Source organism: Gavia stellata, chromosome 4 (assembly GCF_030936135.1).
Source record: "Gavia stellata isolate bGavSte3 chromosome 4, bGavSte3.hap2, whole genome shotgun sequence".
Classification (NCBI taxonomy): Eukaryota; Metazoa; Chordata; class Aves; order Gaviiformes; family Gaviidae; genus Gavia; species Gavia stellata.
Window position 1 is genome coordinate 67,096,582 of NC_082597.1, and position 23,820 is coordinate 67,120,401.

The 23,820-nt window shown below is 40.7% G+C and overlaps 1 protein-coding gene across 1 annotated transcript; it reads right to left on the reverse strand.

Moving 5' to 3' along the window:
• Positions 1–8,326: 8,326 nt before the first annotated feature.
• Positions 8,327–15,942, reverse strand: RESF1 (retroelement silencing factor 1). The gene is made up of 3 exons (XM_009820577.2): positions 10,551–15,942; positions 9,681–9,755; positions 8,327–8,493 (listed from the first exon to the last, which is right to left on the reverse strand). The coding sequence occupies exons 1-3, from the start codon at positions 15,940–15,942 to the stop codon at positions 8,351–8,353; spliced, it is 5,610 nt and encodes a 1,869-aa protein (XP_009818879.2). The 3' UTR covers positions 8,327–8,350.
• Between the last annotated feature and the right edge of the window lie 7,878 nt (positions 15,943–23,820).

Here is a 23,820-nt window from a genome sequence, read left to right on the forward strand (position 1 = left end):
AGCAACCTGCTGAATCATTGAACCCAAACTGCAAATTACATTAAAGGATATTTGCTTACAGAGCTTGACAAATTACAAATGTATAACAGCTCCTAACATAGCCTGAGGGTAACTGCCACTGAACTAATTATTCCATGTTGATAAGATCAGACAATTCTCCCTTTGTCAGTATGCCTCGGCAAGCCAGTTGTGATAATGAACAGAAAAAAACTGAAATTTTTTCTACTATATGGCTTTTGCTGTCTTGCTGTCATCTTCCTCTTAGTGTGTTGATATTTGTTCATATTTGGAAATAGATGTTTTACTGACATGGGAATTCTTAATATTGGTATGATGATTCCATTTGTCTTTTCTTCCTGCACTAAGAGCTGGGTACAGCAAGGAATATGAATCTTTTACACACTAGATTTATGGACAGTTTTGCAGAAGTTTCCTGTAAAGTGTGCTGCCAGATCCAGTTAGGATTCTGCAGATCACTCTTTAAAGGAAAACACCTGTTCCACCAGTTGATGAGCTGTTGTCATGGTCCTGCTGCTTTGTATAAGGAAAACTTCCATCTACCTACAGAATATGTCTGCTATGCCTACCAAATATTTTTGTCTTTTTTTTCGTTCTAATTAAATGTCCTAGAAGATGAATTTGCATGGTGGGCCACAATCTATCTCCTGCTGAGGTCTAAGAAGAGCATTCTTTTTTCTTGTTACTTGCAGAATGATTGCATGCACAGGTACAGTATTTATCTTAGTCTTCATGCGTATCTGTTGTATTTATAGCCTGTTATTTCCCATCTATATTGTTTTGTCTGTTCCTTGAAGTCCTCCAGAGAGAACACTATGGACTAAACAATATCTTTCAGGTTTGTATTGGTACTGCTCTTTCTAGTTCCTTGTATCTTCGAGCACCTCTCTATGCCAAACTTAATTTTGGTTCAGTTTAAAGGTGAATCCTGCACTAAATTCTCCTTGCCTAGGCTTCTTCTAGCGCTTCCGGCAACACTGCATCTTGTTTCTGCAGTGCCTGAGATTCAGGACAGGCTCTGTACTTCTGAAGCACAAGAGGAATATACTTTTTAATCAATGTAGTTAGATCATTAAAGAACCAGACAGGCAGAGTACTGTAGGCAGTGAGATTAATAAAGTGCATCCAACATCTCCAAAGAGATGCTCACCCACTGCTGCCATCAGCAACTTCTCTACAGTATCCCCTGTTCAGACCCATTATTTTCCCTGGCCCAAATACAGCACCCTAACTTCATCCCACATCATTTCCTGGCAGGGTACAAGTCAGCACCTCTTGTGGCTAGCTGGGATGTATGCTAATTTGTGGGCTAACCTGAGGGCTGAGTTCTCCTTGCCTTTACTGCAGTTTGGGGGGAAGGAAGGACTCGTCATTTTTCTCATCTCAAACCAGCCGTCAATGTTATCTTCTATGGTTTTTGCTTGAGATTGGTCAACAGAGTCCAAAGTTACTGGGTGAGAGCACAGTGGCAGGCTCATTTCTTTCTGAAAAATATCTAATGGGGTGTAAGGGAAAGGCACTATGAGCCAATTAACACACAGGGTGGTTTTTTTACTCCTTATTAGCTGTATCTCCACATTTTGTTCTGAAGAGCATCTTCTGCGGTGATTTACTGCGGGATTATTTTGTTCCAAAGATTATAGTTTCTGACTTTCATAGTCTATTGAACAAGTGTTGCTATGGCAGAGGGACTTTATTTTTTAGTTTTATTTTTAAGGAGAATGCTATTTATGACTTTTTTAATAGCACTGATGATTGGAGGAAAGAGGATAGCCCCCAGGGGACATGGGAGGGCCTGAGGTGCACAATGGTGCCGGCTCAGTTTTACAGTCCTGACACTCTTTCAGACACAGGTTTGTTTTCCCATGTGCTTGAATTATTAGTGCCATAGCAACATAAAACTGAAACAGAAGCAGGAAACCTCAGTCATTTTACACTGAGGCACCTCAGTCATTTTAAAACTGAAATAATTTTACGAATAAGCTAAGCCAGCTTTATAGGATCAAACCAGTGATACTGATCAGTTAGCACTGCATGGAGAAACACAAGGAGTGATACAAACTAATCAGTACTGCAAAACGCTTATGCATGCAGCCATAGAAAGCAACATTACAGAAACCAGATACCTTGGCAAAGTCCACCATTACGCTGTGTGAGTGTCTTTCACTTTATGCCATGATATAACCATAAAGGTAGGGATCTTCCCCTTCCTACTTTCATTACATGAAAACACTGAGGTGAATTTTACCTTCAACATTGAAGACTGCAAGGCCCGCATTCATTTGCACTTCAACAGACACCAGTTTCCATCATCACAGCCTTAATGATAAGAAGGTGTCCTCCTCACAAAGTCTCAGCATTGGGACTGAGGTGTTTGCAGAGAGCCACACAGATCTTCGTTTTCCCACGACAAGTGTCATAGCTTTGGACTGAAAACTTCAATCCGCCTTTGGCTACGTACTGTGCCTGGTTGGGATGGAGCTAATTTTCTTCATATGGTGCTGGGTTTTAGATCTGTGACTAAAATAGCATTGCTAACACACCAGTGTTTTGGCGATTGCTGAGCAGTGCTCGCACAGCCTCAAGGTCTCCTCTGTTTCCCACTCGGCCCCTGCAGTGAGTGGGTGGGGGTGGGCAAGAGGCTGGGAGGGGACACAGCCAGGACAGGTGACCCAGGTTGGCGAAAGGGATATTCCATACCATACGATGCCATGCTCAGCAACAAAACTGGAAGATAGTCTTTCTGTGGCTGTTGCTTGGAGAGTGCCTGGTCATCAGCCTGCTGGTAGGAGATGGTGAGTGATTGCCTTTGCATCACTTGTTCTTTTTTTATTTTCTCTTTTCCCTTTTGTTCACTTATAAACTGTCTTTATCTCAACCCATGAGTTTTCTTGCTTTTGTTCCTCCTATTCTCCCCCTTATTCTGCTGGGGGTGAGACAGGGAGTCAACAAGTGGCTGGGGGGTACTTAGTGGCTGGCTGGGGTCAACCCACCACTGACTACTGAACTTTAACTGCCTTGTCTGAAATGCCATATAAATGGAACTTAACTCCAGGTTATTTTTAAAGTTTCTTCAGAAATAGCTCGGTCATTTCAAAGAAAATGCCAGAAAAATTGTGCTGCATTCACTGGGAAATTTCAGCATCTTTCTATTGACAATGAAGTGCTGGAATCCCGGACCATGGGTTCCTGGCGTGGCTGTGTGCCTTTTGATCTCCCCCAGAACCACGCCCCTGCCAAAAAACAAAGGGCAAGCAAAATCAGAGCACCCTAGCCTGGATAATCTGCATGTGCCCAAGGGGACTTGCTGAGTCTCAGAGCTAAGTACTCCAAAGCTCCCACTGCCATGGGCATCCTCCAGCCCAGGCCTGCAGGGAGGAAGCAAACATTTTCAGTTGCTTTTCTTGTCAGCTGGAAGTTGTTCTAGTAAGGAGCACAAGAGCTGGAAGCAGGGAAGCATTTTCCCCTCATAGTCTTAATACTGATGAACAGACAGCAAACAAAACTAAAAATAAAAAGCTCCCTGGATTAAATGCAGAAGTCTAAATATGAGGTAGGCATTGCATGGTTGAGCTGGTAGCACTGGAGCTAGAGTCCAGGAAAAGTTTCAAGACTGTGAGCTTTGCTGGGATGAAAACCATCTGGGGGCCTGCAGGCAGAGGAAGACAAGTTGGAGCCCAGGAAGATGAGAAGAGAAAAAGATTTTATAAAACAAGGTTGCAGTGGCAACCTTGCAAATTCAACAAAAAGTCCCAGGAGGGAAAGAAAGTGAGGATGAAGGCAAGGTTTCCAAAAAGAGGGGCAAGATACTTAAGTCTAGGAAGGCAGAGAGACAAGGACTGAGAAGAGAGGTAGTTAGTGTAGCCACTACAGCCAAGTTTAAAGGAAGACTTAGTTCGAAGGACCAAGTTTCTAGAATAAAGGCTGTATTCTAGATTATAACCCGTCTGCCACCAAGAAAATCACTCTTGATTGGAAAGCAGAGCACACACCTGTCTAGCACTCAGCTAATGAGTAGGAAAAAAGATTACTTACAACACCTGGGAAGGAAAGTCCTGTCAACACAGAATGTGGTAGTAACATTTTTCCAAGTTCCCAAGCCCAGCACTTCGTAATGCGTGTTTTCCTGCATGTGTTTTTTTTCTTGATGACTGGCTCTATTCTTGAATTACAAGGACCAGGTCACTCTATGACTGGACACATGGCAAGACAGTGGGTGTCATTCACCATGTCATGACAATTATGTAAAGTAAACGGCCCCATAATTTATAGCATCTGCATTCATATCTGGTCAAAGGAAATAACAGTGTTGCGGTTAACCATGTCAATTTGTTATCTTGCTGTTACACAGACTTCCACCCTGTTGACCTTCTTGAACATCACTTCACTAGATGGTTAGGGCAGGGGCTCCTTTTCAGGTCCTGGAGCAGATGTGAGCCCAGTTTCTACATGGGCATTGCTGCCTGAAGCCAAAGATAGGCATCTGCTGGACAGGCCATCCTTTGGGGCCATGGCCTCATCACACCATTAGAAATCAGCTCTTGTGAGTATCTCTAGTTTCACCTGTTGGAAGTGAGCGAGAGAAAGCAAGTGGTTTTGGGAGACTACCTGTGTGCCTTTCCTGAACTTCCACACAAAGTTAATCTTCAGGACCCCATTTCCCCATGCAAACCTGCAAAGGTTCATTACATCCCATTCTGCAGTTCATTAATGAAGACTGTGAACAATGACAGCCCCAGTATCAGCTGCTAAAGAATGCAGTAGTAATCTGATGCCAGCTGGACTTTGTACCACTGATCACAGACAGTATCCCTCCAAGCCCAGCTGGTCAGCTAATTTTCCACTCACTGTGTAGGTTGCTTATCCAAACCATTTCTCTCCAATTTGGCTACAAGAATACTATGAGAAACAACATCAAAAGCTTGTTAAAGGTAAACATTTTCTACAGTCCCCTTGTCCACAGAATCTGTCATCTCATCATAAAAGGCTGTCAGGTTGGTCAGGTGTGATTTACCCATTGTAAATCCATGCTGCCTGTTACAAATCACCTTTTCCTTACTGTACTTGGGTAGTCATGGCTTGAAGGAGGACTGTTCTATAATCTTCCCAAAGAAAGGGGTCAGACTGGCTGACTAGTCTCCTGTAGTTCCACAGGTCACCTTCTTGTCTTTGAAAATAGGTGGGAGATGACATTTACCTTTTTACACTTATCAGGAACCTCATCCATGACTCTCTTGGGGCACAAAGGCAAGAATGATAGAAGTGCTAGCTCCTCCTACTGACACAGAAAGTTTCCTAGAAGGAAATGGGAAGAAGAGAGAAGAGACACCAACAGGAGAGGATGTTGCACACCCGCATCCTACAGTCCTGTACCTGTCAGAGCTCAGCAAGGACCAGTGGCTCCCTAAGGGCCAGGGGCCAGAAACCAAGGCAGATAACATGACTGGCAAGGCAGGGGCTTCACCAGCCAAGGCCCCATCCCCACAGCACCCAAGCAAGGCAAGCAGGACAGGGATGGTAACCAGCGTCAAGCCAGAGTCCAGATGGGGGGCCAACGTGAAGCTGGGAAGTCAATCCACAGGCCAGGATCAGATCCAGTGATGGTAACCAGGGTCAGACATAGTCATGATTGACAAACAGCTTCATAGTAATAACATACATCTGAGTCCAGGCAGGAAGACTGTCTATGGGTCAGAATCAATGGGCAATTTCCATGCCCACACACAGGCATGACTGTAAGAGCTAGAAACAGGTAGACCTTGAACATCACTCAGGCAGGGACTGAAGCCCTGGCTTGATATTCAGTGGAGTTCCTGGGCCCATGAGCAGGGGGTGTGGGTGGAGGTCCCACATATGGATGATCAGAACCATTAAGACCTATTAGGGCTCCCAAAGCCATGACAGGATCCATGGTTTGTACAAAGTAACCCTACTGCTGACACTGATATTACAAGTCCTTTAAGTACAAGCAATACACAAGACAATGGGCACACATCACATCCATGATGGGTACCTTCAGTGCTAGTGAATGCCCTCATGCTCACATTTGTGAGTTTGCTTCAAGCAACATAGCACTAGTTTTTTCACAGTAGCCACATCTAGGTGGATGTCAGCATCTTGCCTGTCCAAGGCCAAGGGTTTGCTGTAGTATTGTGGCTTTGATCAGCATCATAAGGAGCAGGAGAAACGGCAACTGAATAAAAGATCTGGCACAGTCCTCTTAACATGCAGGTGCATGCGGCAATTACACAGTAAGCACAGCACTGGCTAGAGGCCAGTCGTAAGTGCAAAGGCTTACAGGATAGCTACTGAGCCAATACGTGAACCAAGAAGAAAGGATGTGGCCAGCCTATCCCAAAGATCCTAGCCACACCAAAGCAGCCTAGGCACAAGTCACCATGTAAACATGGTCACAGAGCCAAGATTCACTCCTTGGTATAAGAGAGGAAGAAGATATTGCTGCATCCACTGGGACTCAAAACTGGCATTCTCACTTACTGGGTGCACAGGGTCAGTGAGCAAACTTCTCCAAATATTTAGAATATAATTGTCATGGGTCAATGGGTTGAATAATTTCCTATTGAAAAGAATTCACTCAAGCATTTAAGTCAGCTTCATGTATCATTATGCAGAACAAAACCCAAAATAAATTCTTGACAGGAACTATGTGTTGTTTGTACTGGGTACACTTTAGGCTACAATGAATCTTCCTTAATGCAGGCAGTATAATACAGGTGCTAAACTCCCAAGAAAATGCAAAATAAAACCTTCTCAGAGTTGCCAACATTATCAAAAAATTCTCCAGGGGCAACATTCCCCACAGACTAACAGTTGGGCATCCAGCCAGAAAAATTTCTAAGCTATTAGGACAGCTGTGCCAGACAGAGTTAAAAACCTCCCGAATAGCTCCGTAGTTTGAGAGAAGAAATGTACACATGATGGAAGGGGAGGACTTCTTTCTCTCAAAAAAGCTAATTTTTAATTCAACATACATTAGAGCTAGGAAATTATAATGTTATGCTCCACTGAGTTATTATATCCAAGATGCCTACAAGCATACATCTTCAGGAATGGAGTAGAACTGAAGGCTTTTTAAGTACTCATGCCAACCAATTCCCAACTCCAAGTCAGAGCAGGAAAAAAAAAATTGCTCAAGAGAAACATTCCTGATGTGTTTTCTGAAGTAAAAGTACATGCTGTTAGGAGTCCATTAGAAAAAGCTTGGACTCAAGTTCAGTTCTCACTTGCAACTATGAAACCTTTTAAGAAGGAAGATCTGGCACTTATTTTAAAGCTGCTTTTCATCTACAGGAATATCTTCAATGCCTTTTTAACTAACTGCAATAAACACAACTTTATACTTTTAAACTTAAAAAAAGACAAGGCATAGCCTTCAAAAGTTTATTTCAAGTATAAAAATTGTTCAATGTAATATCTACAGAGTTTTTACTTTCAGTATAAAGGCTTAAACGGATAGAAAAGAATCAAGTACCAAAGTTCTGAAAAAATATGATTCAATTCAAAATTCTGAACAATAATGAAAAGGCACTTAAAAGATATCCAGCAACAAATATAACTCTTATGTCACAGTGAATGTGTAGTCAAACATTATCTAGCACTTTATAAACAAAGAAATTAATTACAGTCTGGTTAAAGTCAGCAACATAGTCTGAACAAGGGTGAATTCAAACTTCCCTGCACTTCAACAATCACACTTTTCTTTCAAGTGTAAAGAAAGCAGAGAGAGAGAGAAAACCAAGAGAAGTTTTCAGCCAATTATCAGTTTACAGTATTGTGTTCAGACTAAGAACTTGGAGCTCAATTTGTACAAGTTCCACAAAAATAAATGTAAGAAAACTGGGTAGCAGCATAAATACTTCATGGTATCCCCTGATCTGTATGTTTGATTTGAGGGTTTTATATTTCTATTCCCAGTTTAAAAAAAAAAAAGTTTCTACAAAAATAGAAAGCCTTGTTAGAAGCACAACAATCAGACTAGCATAAGTAGAAAGTAAGGGTGTAATGCTTGGGAATCCACTGCAATCCCTTTCCAGTAGGAATATTTTTCCACTGCCAGCAATGGAAAGCACTGCAAGTAGAAGTTTTCCAGAATCAAAAAAGAAAAGAGACTATGACAATTTAAATTACTTTGAATTTTTTTTTTTTTTGGTCAAGAGTCAACTAACTCCCGTATCTTTAATTGCCAACACCCCAAAAAATATTTCTGAATAACTATAAAAAAAATAGATACGAAGTAAACAGGAAAAAACATTTTAGTGTTGGCATTTTTTTCCCAGATATACTGAATAAGACCTATAATACAGGAGTGCTATTAAGGCTTTTGCATCTTTTTTTCCAGATACATTTTCCTGTAGGTCTGAAACATCACTTTTGAGTCTTTCATTGGAATGTGAAGAGCCTCGCCACCTCCATCCAGGATCTGTATAGCTGTATCAAGTGGAATACTGTCCTCAGCTGAAAGACAGACAGAGAAACAGGTTAAAGCAAAAGTCTAAGAGTCTCAAATGACTCTACTCCTTATGCATGTGGTACTTAAGGCCACCCACGGTCAAAAAGGATGCCACAAACTTCCTAAAGCACCAGGCACCTCAGATTTAAATCAATCTCCAATGCATCTTGAAGGACCAAATGGTGATTTGGGTGTCTTCTTAAGAAAGATTTCTAAATATTAAGAAAGGTGTGAATGAAAATGTGCATTTGTGAAAGTAAGAGAAGAAACAAGAGGAAGGGCTAAAAGAATGGCAGACACCAATAGCCAAGGACACATTCAACAGCAACAAAAGATGTAAACATTGCAAAATGTGTTGCTGGCATCAAGACCACAACACAGATACCAGAGTGCAAGTCCTCTGCTGACAAGAACAGGATGGCAACAAGGTTACAGCATGCTGAATGCACCATTTTGCTTCCTGTTAGACCAGTAGGAAAACAAGACTATATAGCTGTAAAGATACCTAAAGCAAAGAAACAAAAACAGCAGAGAGCAACATCACCCAAGATTTACAAAGGACAGAACAACCAAGATCCTGAGATGAAAGGTGCCAACTGTTGACTCCTAAAGGGTACAAAAAAGACCATCCAAAAAGTAATTTGCCAATCAGGAGAAACAAGGAACATGTAGTAGTGGCACCACTTTTCCTCTGTGTCATACAAATAATCCTGTCCAGACTACTGGGACACACAGTTCCCAGTACTTGTGAGCACAGGTGTATGTGCAGACAGCATCAATTTAGTGTGAAAGCAAAAAAAAAAAAACAAACACAACTTTCTTTTTTTATAGTCTCACACTACATTTTGTTACGTCACTTCCTACATTTTAAAGTGGGAAAGAGCTAGCTTGGTCTTTACGTACAGTTTAAAACTGCACTTGAATCTTGTCACCAGTGCTACCTCTGATTCAACTGCTCACACGTATGCAGGAAAATTCCAACAATCTCCAACAACATATTCTTATGGCAATAAAAATTTCCACAAATCTTTGAGACTTATATGTCTACTCTACAGTATCCATTTCAGCAGCAGAGCTAGTAAAGAATAAATTAAAATACTTTCTTAAGATTTGCTACTGTAAAGGAACACTTAAAACCAAGCAGAGAGTATTTAACTTGTATATCAAAATGGATAATCAGAAGTCATTTCACCTGAAGAGATCTCTTCCAGCTTTTTTTGCTTGACTGGATCACATTTTAACCAATCTTCTTTTTTACTCTTGACACCTAAAAAGAAAATTTTAAAAATGTTTTTGAGGTTCCTATAACACAATTTTTGGTCTCTTTCCAGCACCAAGTTTTAACACACATACTAGCACATGCAAAAGGAAAATTTCCTTTGGGTGTGAAAATGACTGCAAGGGCTGGTATGTACAACTTAAGATTTAGGTTTATTTAAAATCTAATACAGCATTTGACACAAATATGCTTCACAATGCACCATGTAAAATGTCTAAAGACTGGGGATAGGGAAGAAGAGGAGGAAAAAAAGGTAGCTTAAAGCAAAGATGGCAAAGCTTACGGAGACTGCGTGCAGGATATGTCTGGCCCAAGCCCTCTCTCTTCCGCAATGCTGCAAAAGATCTCTCCCTCTGCTGTCTACCCAGCCAGATTTATACACAACCAGGTGAACACTGAATACAAATCAGATCACCTTTGATAACTATGCTAAGGGAATCTGCCTTCTACGAACAAGCCAAGCTATCTTCTACAAGTAGGTCAGAAAGTCTTCTTGTGAAGTTACTTGAAACTGCCATGCTCTAAACTACTTCAACTTTATTCTTTAAAACTTACGGAAAAAGAATAAAACATTAAATTGAACGGAAAGTCTCATGTTCTTTTTCAGCTTAACACACAGCTACAGTCTGTCAGAAAGCTAGCTAAGCTATTTCAACCTTCAGCTTCTAGAGTACCACGTTTTCACTATCTGTAGTTTTTTATAACATGAATTTAAAAAGGAGTATATATTTTTTACTTGCAAATTAATTTACTTACAAATTAATAATCAAGATAGCATAATACCTGCCACAATGGCCTTCTCTCTTTCCAGGGAATTCTTTGCAGCTAAGCTTTCTTCATCAGTGGTTGGATTTCTGAACAGTATCTCTGGACACAGCTTAAATTCAAGTACTTCCAGTTTGCATGATTTCTCAACTTCTGAGACAGAAGCATCTCTTTTCGCATCTGGGCTGCTTTGTGACACTTTAGGCTTTACATGCCAGATAGGTCTGACAGGTGACGTCTCTAATTTTGTCAGATATATGCGTTCCTGTGCTGTACGTTTAAATGCAACTCTGTTCAGGTAGTGTTTTTTTGGTTCCTTCTGAAGATGCAGTTTTAATCTGTTATTTCTTCTATTAAAGTATAGCAGGTTTTTATCAGGAAACATTTTCTCAGAGCACTTGTCTTTGTTTTGACCATCTAGACGTCTCTCTTTGTTAGAAAAGTAGTTTTTAGAGATGGTAGAAGATTGAGCCCTTTTTCTCTGTAGTTTAAGCACAGAACGATCTGCTAATGAGCTCTTCAGTTTCCAGCCATTTTCTCCATTCAATTTTTTAGCTTTGTCAGTATTTATCATGCAATTATGTGAAAGCTGCTTAGAATTCTTTGCTTCAGATTGTTTCAGTCTTTCCTCTTCCACCTTTGTTTTCTTAGGGTCTCTTTTCCCAATCATATTTTCCTTCCTCTTCCGTTTGTACAACTGCTCCTGTGAAGGATGAACTTTCACAGATTTATGTTGAGAATATTTGTGGTTTCTTGACTTTAAGTCTCCAGTGCCAAAATTTGGGAACTTCATAGCATCAGCACGATAACTATTCAGCTTTTTATGGTTTTTTTCAGTTGATAATTTGGCTCTCTCTTTGATGTTAATTCCTACATCTTGCCCAAGTATCTCCTTTTGTTTCCTACAGTTCTGTTCTTCAGATGAGTTCTCTTCACAGGTTTTAATGTTTTGTCCTTGACTGACTTCAGCACACTTAATTTCAACAGTTTCTGACTTTGTAAATTTGTGAACTTCTGTTTTGTATTTCCTGGCCAAACCAGTTTTGGTTTTACGTTTTGAAAGGGACTCCATTTTGAAAACTCTCTCTTTTTTTTTGGATGACTTTGTCATGTTGTCTGCATCTGTATGACCAGCTTTCTCTGACAACTCTTCCGAGACTCTCTGATGTTCTTTTTTGTCAGAATGAAATTCCTTGCTTAACAATGGGGTTCCTCTGTCGATTTGCAGCTCCTCCTTCCAGCTGCTCCTTTTGGATTTATTAACATCCTGGTTTTCAGAGGAATTAAGTGGTCCAATTTTTTCTTGTTGTGCTGTAAGCGGTTTGTATTCATTAGTCACCGTTAGCCTAGCTTTTTTGTTCATTACAGAGGTGTATTTGCAAATATCTTTTTTTTTTTTGCTAACACTGTTTGGTGTTTTTTCAGAAATTGGCAGGTTTCCCACTGCACAGTTCTTCATTAGGGCATCAGATGTACCGTTGTTTTCTTGACTTTCTGCAGAGCTAGTATTTTCAGCTTTTGAAAGTTGAACATTATTTTCCTCTGAACCAGACATTGCAAATTTATGGGGGCACTGTGGCACTTTACATGCTACAGATAGCCAACCCATTAAAGAACAATCTTCTTTTTTTTCCCTGGGGTTGCAAGTTTTTTGTGGGTTTTTTTGCTTCTCACATGGACTCTGACTAGGTTGAATACTGCCTTCAAGGTTGTCCTTCTCAGCTGAAGCCGTTTCTGACTGTTGCCTCGCTACTCTCTCGCTGTCACTAGAGGAACACTGGTTGTGTTCAGGAAACAGGTCTTGCATCTGATCAGAGTTTAACACTGCAATTTTTATCTGATCTACTGGGTCCTTCAAATGAGAATTCTTGTCACAAATTTGAGTCTCTTTTTGAGGTTGATTCTCCATCCGCTCAGCCACGGAATTATTTTGCACCAGTTCTTTTGTTAGCATATCAGCACCTTCAATGCCATATGGAAACTCTTGCACTAGTTCGGACAGCTGATTGTTTAAACATTTAACAGGTTCTGCTTCAAAAAGGTTCATCTCTTTTTCTGTGCTGTTTTTACTGGACATGTAATTTTGTTTACCGTTGTCTCTTGGAACAGTGAACGCATTTGTTTCAGCAGTTACACTGATCGAGAAATCTAGTGAATTTTGAGCTAACTCCTGGTTTATACTAGCAAGAATTTTCAAGTCATTTTCAGGATCCTTGAAAGACGCATCAAATGACATTTTTTGTTCTGAGGTAGAAATTGTTTTAAGAGGATTGCCATTGCTTTCTTTCTCCAAATGACTAGTTGTGATGCCATCCAAAATCTCACCTGCTTTACTCATGCAGCTTGATGATTCTTCCAACATCTTTTGCAGCAAGCTCTCTCTTTGGGGAGTGTTATTGCTCAGCTCATTTTTAGACAAGTCCAGCCGTTGCTCCTTTTGCCTTGGGTCAGATGCATTTCCTTCTGATGAGGTACCATTTAATGCATGTGTCTCAGGAACTGACCTAAAGATACTTGCTATTTGTGGATTATAAAATGTATCACCTTCAACAAGAGAACATACACTAGAAATACAAAACATCTGCTCTTCCAACACAGCTGTGGATGTATCTCCTGTCTCTAACATAGCTTGCTTGTCTTTATGGTCTCTTACACCTTCTTGAAAGATTTGACTAGAAAAATTTATGCGCAATTCAGGAGAAGGCGGCTTGTTTTGTAATCCAAGCTGCAGAATTTCTCCGGCATCTTGGGCAGATTGACTAACTTTCCTTTTGTTTTCATCATATGAATCATTAGCACTCACACTGTTTTTCACTATTTTGTTTCCATCAGCTAATTTGGTCTGTTGCAAATGTGAGTCCACTTTCTGTACCAGAACACAATCACTGGGTGGCGACTGAACAGTTTCTATTGTTCCTTTATCGGTACTTACCACACTTAAACCATCTTTCCCCTCTTGCAAGCTACATGTGCTTCCTGAATGAATCACTGGATAGGTTTTACCTGCAGATGTTGGACATTTGTCTGCCTCCTCACTTTGTGTTCTCTGTTCAGAAAGTACTAAAGGAGAGACAACTGCAACTTGGAGTTCAAAACCTTTTATCAAATTGCAACTCAATGTATCAAGCTTTTGTCCTACAGAAGCAGTTGTTACAGGCAAAATTGCTTCATCTGTACTAACCAGAGCATTATTTTGTTCTCTACTTTTTGTGTTTTGGCTATAAGGTGAAGTTTGATTTGCTGTGGGGCTTTCATTTGATGGGCTGTTTTGCACACTTACAGATTCCGACGGATGCTTTCTCCACAAGCCCAGACATGCAGTTAGCTCTTCCACAGAGTAACTATAATTGCTCTGTTTAAGAGATGTATTTTCAGTAGATGGCGGGTTTTTCTGAGCTACATCACTCTGGAATTTAGCTTCACCAGATTTGGTTGTTCCCGATACAGGAGAGTTTGTGTGAGCCATAAATGCCTGCTCACCTTTCAAACTTTCTACTTTCTTCTCACTAGTGTCCGTTAGTAAGCTTCCACCCGAGACAGCTGTATCTACCAGTGGGTTTTCACCACATAGGAGACTAGTCAGTATTTTATCAGCAGTAGCACCAGCTGTCTTTTCTTTCAATATATTTGTGCTGCTCAATACAAACTGAAGAAATGATGAGTTCTTGGGGTTAACTGGCACATTCTTTGATGCAATTTTGGTAGAGCTATCCACTTGACTAAAACGTGAAGCATTGTTCAAGGATGTCACAGTTTTTCGAGAAGAGGCCAAGACACATGCATCCCTTTGTTCCGAGATGGGAGTGCTCTCAGGATTATTTAATTGAGCTGGGAGTTTGCTCTGAGAGGGAATAGGAGTGGAGCTTGATGAAAGGCTTCCCTGCTCCACCTGAGAGTTACTCTGAGTCACCTCTAATCCTCTGTTATCAGCACTGGCTACATTCTTGTCCTTTCTTTCTTCAGGTGCAGAGTTAAGTATTGGAGACTCTGTTCGCACTGTTTCAGATGGGGGAGGTGGTACATTTTGATTGGGCACCCACAGAAGACAATTAGCAAGAGTATCTTGATAACTTGGAGGAAGTGGGGGAGTACTTTTGTCACATTCTGAAGCTGCTAAGAGTTTTCTTCTATAAAGATGCATCCTTTCAAGCAGGACACACTTTTTTTTAATAGTGAGCAGCCTTTGAGCTTCCCAAGCTAGTCTGTCCTTTGTAATTGTTCTTTCATCTGCTACTGCTGAAGAAATTTGAGAATTAACAGGCGCATTCATTAAACTACTAGTCTGGCTTTCTTGAGCTGAAGCAGGATCACTCAGCGGCTTTGAAGCAGCCACAGAAGAAAGAGTTTCCATTTCTTGCACAACATCATGCAGTTCTTTGGAAATGCCAGGGGATGGCACAGACATTTCATTAGAAGGCTGATTAGCTGTCACATTTCCACTTGAATTACAGACATTCCTAACTGATTGACTGCCTTCTCCAGATTGCTGTTTCTGACAGTGTTGCTGAACACTGTTAAAACCAGAAGCATTTTTTGGATCTGATGGGCGCCTCTGTTGGCTAAGGCTGTATCCACTGGGCACATTTTGAAGTGCCTGTGGTACGCCTATTGAAGATTGTGCTGCAGCTCTTGAATCACAGTAGGCAGGCAACAAAGACGGTGCAGAACATCCATTAGGAGCTTCTGATCCCATCTGACTCGATCGATATTGTAGCAGCTGTACATTTGCTGCAGAATTTTGATTCCGTGAGTGTAAAACTTTAAACTGAGCATTGGGATGATATATTTGGTTTTGAACATGTAGCCCAGATGTACCAAGAGACACAGAACTATTCTGAGAATGAATGTTACTTTGATATAACATTGTAGTTCTCATCGAATTATGCTGCGGTATTCGTGAACCCACAGTGTAACCGTTTGTGGTGACATACTGAGGTTCCTGAAGTGCATTCCTCACGTTATTTCCAGCGTTCATTTGAGAGGAGGGGGGAGGTAACTTTCTAAGGGAATAAGCATAGGCATTAGAGTTTGGCCAAGAAGTCTGAGTCATCTCTGCCCGCAAACGTGATGTCTGATTGGGAGGTTTTGGAGCTATTGGTAGGCAGGACGGTGGATGTCGATCAGCTGAGTATTTAGAGACAAAAAAATCATTACCAGCTACAGATGCTCTGGGTAAGGTCTGATCTGAAGTTTTGAATCCTTCAGCATTTACAGGAGGGAAGGCAACATTGCTAGTTGGCAGATAGATCGTTTGGTTATTTCCAACGTAAGTGCATACATTTTTATTGGAACAGGCATTTGTCTGAGGAAAAGCATGTGCATCAGAAAACAATTGAGTGTAACATGCTTCTTCATTTTGCAGGTTATTCTCTGCATGAGCATTCTGGAGTGGTCTTACATTCCAGTCCATCTTTTCTTGATTTCTTTTTCTTCAGCCAATAACCAAAATGCTAAAAAAAAATAAAATAAAACCTTAGTCTTTTGATCAACCTATTTCACTTACCAAGAAGTGATTTAGAATGTATTATGAACAGAACAGTTTAACTCAAATGGCTAGGTAGAAGAGCAACTCCATTGGCAGATCCCGTAGATATCGATGTTGTCCATGTCAAGTTGCATAAATTACTTCCCAGAACACAGTTAAGCTACAAAAAGACAGAGCAGCAACTAACAATTCTATTGACTGTTTAATGAATAACAAAACCCTCAAAATTCTGCTAAGTCTATTGTCATTCAACTTTTTAATTTAATGATAGATTGCTATATTTACATTCTCATCCAAAAACAATGGAAAAAACCCAATGCATTTGTATAACATGATACAATAAGCAATGCTTAAGAGCTGAGCATAAGAAGCACCTGCAGAATATAATACAGGTCAGTTTTCATACAAGAAGTCTGGACTTCAATTATACCTTCAAATACAACAAAAGAAAGGAAAAAATTAATATGAGTTCAGTAAAGCTCTCATAATAACGCGGCCCACTTGTTTTTATTTTACATGTTATTTGCTGACACTGTGGGCGGTTACTAACTTTTGCTACAAGCAAACCACCCCTAATTCTGTTTGCTAGCATTAACTTACTCAGCATGAAGCACGGAGATGACATCATCACCTCTGCTATTGCAGTAAGTACACCTCCAGGAGGTTACAAAGTCACAAATCTCTAACTCTTCATGTGCTATATTCCAGAATTTACATTGATTACCAACAAGCCTAAGTGGGTGAGCATGTTACTTCTGAATAATCTCTGGAAAGTTGTTAGAGACATCATCTTCAAAGCCAAACACTATTTCAGTCTTCAAAAATGGAAAAGCACAAAAAAGCCATGACAACCTACAAGCATGAATGCTGTTTGCATCTTGGTAAGTTCCTCTCAATATGGTCAAACCCACCTAGGACAGAACAAACACCTCTCCTTTTGTTGAGAAATTGTCTAACACCCTGTACAATGTTTCAGGTAATTTCTCCCGGATCACCCAAGGCTCCCGACTTTCTTTCATGGCCTCTTTTAGATTTTAAGACTCTCCTGATTTCAAGCTTAGGAATTAGAAGCATCACTCAGATCTAGTCTATAAGAGCCACAAAGTTAAAATTTTCCAGATGTTATTATGAAGATTCAAAGATGCTCTACGTTCCTTCACTGTCTGTTTTACTTTATCTGCTCTCAAAGGACACCAATAACAAAAGAAAACAAGAAAACAAAGTCACATGTGAAGTTTGTAAAAAATATCATCATCAGTATTAAGGTAATACTTACAGTGATGCAGGAATCTTAGATGAGAAAACCGGCTTTTGCATCCAAGCTAAAGATTTCAGACTGCTAATGTTACACAGGGTATTTCCTGAAAAATAATCAGGGGATAAAACAATCATGTCTTTGAATTAGATAACTGCTGAAGAAATTTAAGACATTTATATGTTCCAGAAACATGATTGAGATATGTAAACAAGACTAAGATGCCAACTAGTAGTAAAATCCTTGCTAAACAGAGGAGAACCTTTAACTACATGAAACACAGAACTTAGCCAAGACTAAAAACCAATTCTTGTCACTGTCAAGACCATAAGAAATGAGTACAACCTTAGTTCATAATCATTATTAGCTGAATTAAGAAAACTAATTTTGCAACTGTGATCACAACCTTACAGTTTTTTATAACTTTAATACAACAAAATACGCTGCTTTAAAAAGCAATATTCAGCAGAAAGCGCTTGTCTTAAGAAGAACATTTGAGACTATCAGTATCGGTACAAGACTCTGAAAGACAAAGAGAAGATTATTCCTCAACACATGCCTGCTTCACTCCTCCACCTGCTACTTTCTCACCTTGACCACAAGCCTCAGAAATCATCAGCAACTACTACACAGGCAACTGCCAATTTTTCATTGACAGGGCGTAGAAAGGGAATGGAGAGACACCCCCATTGAACGTAGGAGTAGGAGTAATGGGCACAGCTCTTCAACAAATCTACCATGCGACTAAAACGCCTACACCTAGACTTCTCTATCAGATAGTTTTATGCATGCCTCCAGCCACTGTCTTATGTAATGTCCCTGAATCACTCTGTGGAGACACCTCACAGAGATATTTGAGGGGAATTTGGGCCATCTGGATAAAGATCAGTAAGTTCAACTGTTACGGGTTTCTATTCTAGGAGAAAAAGGAACAATACACCCAAACAGTGGAAGGCTACATTTCCTTCAGTTTTCCAATAGCCTTAATCTACACAAAACATCTAAATTCATTTCTGATAGGAAAGACCTCAATTTTTTTTGGCAATATTTGTTTTTGCTTACATCTTCTAAGAGGCCGTCCTCTAGGAAATACATACAGAGGAAAAGAAATGAAGCCTAAACCACAGAATAAGTTGTTACAGGCTTTTGATCTATTGGATTGGGTAAGACATTCCAGCAAAGATTTAATACTTCATTCACTGAACACTAACTTAACATTAAAGTCTGTACACCTGCACACTGGAGCCAGAAAACACCTAAACAAGGAAAACATAGGGAGAGTATGAGACTTAGTAATGTTGTGTCGAACTCATGAGAGGCAAACCAAGATCACAGTAACAGTTGACTCCTAGAGGGTATAGAAAGCACACCCAAAACCAGTTCACTGTCTCCAAGCAAGAGGATAGTAAGACATACAGTACAGACTCAGGAGGTTACATCCCTTGTCCTACACATCGCTGAAAGAGAAAGTTAACATAAATGCAGCAGGAGGCCAGAGAACCATGGTGTGGGAACTACTGTGCCAACACTGGACCACAACTGAATGGCGAACCCTGAGTCAACATTTACCATCTCTGCAGAGAGCAGCTCAACAGTAACCAAACTGCTAATTTAGCATTAATGTATTTAGCATTTTGATTAAATGGTAAATGCAACAATAAAGCAGGTAAGGCACCTGCATGATGATCATCAGGTAAACTACTCACCTGTCAATTGGTTTCTACTATTCACCAGGGAACATGGACAACCAGTTCAAATGAAGTGAGCAACTGCAGAATGCAACAGGTTGCTGAAATTAAAGGGTATACATAAAGGTTCACTGACTGTGGGATAAGACCAGTAGAAGAGGATTACAACATTGAAGATCCCCACCACCTGAAAAAAATCAACAGTTATGGAGGCAAGCATCCTTCTCCAGGCTATGTCAACAAACCAGGATAGGTGTTCCTGGAGCCCCCATGCCATAAGCATGGTCTCTTAAGAGCCAATACAAGGATCTTACAAACCGTAACAAGCTGGGAGAACTTATTCTGGGGTTGCTCCTATAGTCAACCCCTGACAAATGGGCTGGATAACAATACCTGGTAAGGTCAGAATGCAAGTGTGCATCATGTGTGTGTGCATGTGCCAAAGACTAGTTTATCCGGAGGGCATCTGCCCAAAATTGATCAAGTCAAAAGGGAAGATGGTCATCAACCAACAACTGATGGTGTTGAAGAGGAATACAATCATCACCTAGATTAAACAGTAGCTGGGGAAGTTCAGACACTATTGAAACAAAAAAGGATTCAATAGAAGTATGAAAGAAGTGTGAAATTTTTAACAAGAGGAAACACCTTGGAGTGGAAACAGCAGTAGCCGAGACATGTGTGACACTGCCCAAAGTCACCCTGCCAACGTCACAAACTCTACTTGTACCAGACAGAGCATCCTCTCCATCAGATGCTGTAAGGAGCCCAGCCTGTATCCAGCCAGAGGACTGACAGTGCAGGGTGCAATAAGTAGGGACTCACACCTCAGCTGTGTGCATGCAAACTCATGGGATGCCTTCTCACCACCATGGGGATCAGCAGGTTATAAGGAACAGCAAATCCTCGCATAAAGCTGGAGCAGCCCCCTCTCCCACAGAAGGTGTGTGCAAGAAGGCGGCTTATGCTTGTAACCCATACATTGGGGGAAGGTGGAAAGAGCGGGATGCATGTCACAAAGACAGAGATTAGAACTTTCTGGAATAAAACAAGGGTGCCTAGAAACAGAGCGTGCTTCCAGAAACTGCAGACGCTTAACATTTTTGAAGTGTCGTGGTTTTTTGTTTATTAGTTATATTACGAATTTTCCTTCTGAAGATATAGTTGAGTGATTGCCAGTTAATTACATGTTCTTAATAAACTGCTTCAAACTTGAATAAACTACATGAACAGAATAGTTCTCTACTACAGTTTACCATAACCGTACATTACCGTATTTGTGCAAATTTTTTTATTGCAATTATACACTGTAGTGCTTGAGCTATTAAAAAAAAATCACTGTAATGTTTGCATAGTCACGGTCTCTATCCTCCACCAGGTAACACTGCTACACATTTGCTCCTGCTAACAGACTGACATTAAGCATGATTAGTGGAAGGAAGTAAACAATATTGACCTGGAGATTAGTGACATCAGTAACCCAAAAGTACCATGAGGAAGTAACCAGCAACAGGGGATGAAAGGGAAGATGACAAATAAGGAGTATTTGATCAGATGACCGATGTAACACTGGGACCAGGAGACCAGTAATACAAATTCAGCATATCAAAGTCAACTCTGTGGAAGATCCTTTGCTCACTCTGGAGAAACAGCCACCAGTAGTTCTCACTGCTTTTCAAAAGCATTGAAGTTTACTTCATCCAGGTCCACTGATAAGGAGGAAGCTAGCGTTGTACCCTGATTTGAACTGTAGTCAACAAAACCTTGTATTTACCAGTGTGACAGCCAATGTAGGGCTGGCCTCCCCCTAGTTACCTATCAGGATAGGTCCATGGGAGCTTGACTCCTCTGGTGTAACTGTAGCAGGGCTTGTGGTAGGTTGACCCCAGCCAGCAGCCAAGCACTCATGAAGCCACTCACTCTCCCCCAGGCAGGACAGAGGAGAAAAGTAGAGGAACAAAAAGTAAGAAAACACAAAGGTTGAGATAAAGAGAGTTTAACAGATAAAAGTAAGGGGAGGATGGGGGTGGAAAGAAGCAACACAATGGAAATCACCCACCACCTCCCACAAGCAGACCAATGCCCAGCTAGTCTCTGAGCAACAGCCACCTTGGAAGCCACACCCCTCTTCTTCCTCCACTCGTTTTACTGCTGAGCATGAGGTTATACTGTATGGAATATCCCTTTTCGCCAACCTGGGTCACCTGTCCTGGCTGTGTCCCCTCCCAGCCTCTTGCCCACTCTCACCCCACTCACTGCAGGGGCAGAGTGGGAAACAGAGGAGACCTTGAGGCTGTGCAAGCACTGCTCAGCAATCGCCAAAACATTGGTGAGTTACCAACGCTGTTTTAGCCACAGATCCAAAACCCAGCACCATACAGCTGCTGTGAAGAAAATCAACTCCATCCCAGCCACACCCAGTACAGGGCTGCAAACAGCATTGAACTGTAAAGCTCATGGCTTATATGCTTTATTCAGAACTACTGTTTTATTAGTTTTAAATAACAGATACTTGAATTAGGTGCTCATCTTTTTCCCCAGCATAACCACTTCCAAGCTAATCAATTGACTGTCCCAGCACATCGTGATGAAATTCAGCATGCTGAAGGCATTAAGGGTATCAACCACTACAAATTGATCCTTGCACTCCAGCACCACGGCTGCCCTGGGACAAGCTGGTGGAGAATGCAGACAGCACTGAGGCTGTCGTACAACAATCTCCCCATGCCACATAACTATAAATAAATTAATCAGGGACATAAATAGTCAGGAAGTAGTGTATGGCATAGAAAGCAATGTGAATAAGAGTAGTTCATCTGCCTCAAGTTTGCAAGATTATTTAAAAGTAAGGGCTAACTAATAAACATACTACTTATTTCCACTTGGGTATCGAGCCTTGACTGTTTGGCTAAGTACAGACTGACCTAAGCTTACTCTGTGATTTTAGCTGGCCAAAGACGACCTGGCTTGAGCCTGAAGGTAACTGCACATGACATGCCATTCAACCCAATATGTTTTGCTGATAATTCTGCTTTGCATTTCACTTACGTATGGAAATTTAAGTTAAAACTGTGTTTTGAGCTCCAACTTTTTTTCTTAAATCAAATTGGACATACAAGTTTATTTATATATACATATAAAAAACTAGGAATACAAACCAAGAATAAGCATCTTCAACTTAACTGAGATTATCTTCAGCTTAACTTCTCCAAGTTTACTCATGTAAACTGCTAACTTGAACACCCAGTACAACAGCATTAAAAAGCAGTCTCTCTCTAGGCACTACTCCTACATGTAGGGTTTGTGCATATGACTAAGATCCACACATACACTCAGAGACTGCAAGAATGAAACTGGTGTGGGGAAATCATTTCAAATGGTGCTGTCATGGTCAGACCCTCTGCCCCTATCTACCCCTTGAAGGAATAAGGTTCCAAGGCACAAAGTGAGGTTTATTGGAATAAGGCAGTCATTAAGTAGGCAACAATTACACCACCCTGCAAGTGAGGACTATCCCGTTTCTCCTCCAAATTTCTTATCATCTACCCAACAGGTTATCACTCAATTCCCAGGAAAGTATCCTCACCTGGCTTATTAAGTAACAGGACATAACCAAGGTGCAGGCCAGTCATTCCTCAGGATTGCTCCCATCAGGCTCTTGAGAGCCGTTTATACACCCCTCTCCTCAGTGGTTTCTGCAGTCACTGCCTATATGATTATATAGAAAAGGTTAAATATAATTAATAGATAAATAAGTTAGGATTGTTAAGTTAGAAACAATAACCATAGGAACCTCACCAGGGAGTCGCCATTCCATACTGAGGAACTAACAGTAACGAGATGGAACGTTGAAGAATTGAATAGAAAAGTTTTGTTTGAGTCCTGTGACAGTGTGACCTGATATGCACCAATGATGCTGCTTGAAAAATCCCCTTACCCTCCCCATCTTGATATGAATATCAAGAATGTCAATCGATAGATATTAATAGAAATAAACATTGATTATTCATAGGCATGGAAATTGACAGAAAATTATAAGCTAGAAAGTGATTATTAAAAGATTAAAAATTTTATATATATATATTCTGTATAAGGGTAACTAGGTATGGGCTATCCCTGATTTAATCATAAACTAGCTATGAACAATGTAGCATTGTGAAGAGGTAGAATTTGCTTGTCAAGAGAATGATAAGTTTTAGGCCTGGTCAGTAAACCGGGGAAAACTTAAGAAGATTCCAAGAATAGGATTTTGCAACCAACCTGAGCATGCGCAAAGATTGGGTTCAAATAAAGGACACCATGAGGAAGACTATGGACGACCACCAGAGGACCTTATGACCACCTGTGTACCTGAAGGCGCATGCATCACAAGCATTTACATATATTAATGAGTTCTCAGAAATTGTATGAATATGTTAATTGTTTCTTGGAAAATATGATGAATATGTATACTTTGATTGTATATAACTTTGATAGCGGAGAAGCTAGGCACGCACACTAGGTGGAGCGATCCCCTGTGCGTCCAGCGCTGCAATAAAGAAGTGCCTGCTCACCTACATACATTGTGTAGATGAGTTTTTATATTACCGATTTGTAACAATACAGCCCATCTACTTCTCTTTCTTGCCAAAGACTCCTGTCCACTCACCCTCAGGCATGGCTGGGCAACCCTTCCTTCTTAACGCTTGCTGCTTTGGATCTGACCTTCTGTGAGTCACTGGACTGCTCAGCAGCAAGCTGGAGCTCTGCACAAAACCTCACAAAATATACAAGACTAACAACTTCTACAGTGCACTTAGTTGCATGACTTTCCTATCTTCCCACCAGAACTCTGTAGCACAACCAAGAGAGAGATCAATT

Excerpts from the sequence above, each read along its gene's own strand:
- RESF1 (XM_009820577.2), bottom strand. The coding sequence starts at position 15,942 with ATGGACTGGAATGTAAGACCACTCCAGAATGCTCATGCAGAGAATAAC. Across the intron at positions 9,756-10,550 it reads AGAGAAGGCCATTGTGGCAG|GTGTCAAGAGTAAAAAAGAA; the intron begins GTATTATGCTAT and ends TTTTCTTTTTAG. Across the intron at positions 8,494-9,680 it reads GCTGGAAGAGATCTCTTCAG|CTGAGGACAGTATTCCACTT; the intron begins GTGAAATGACTT and ends TCTGTCTTTCAG.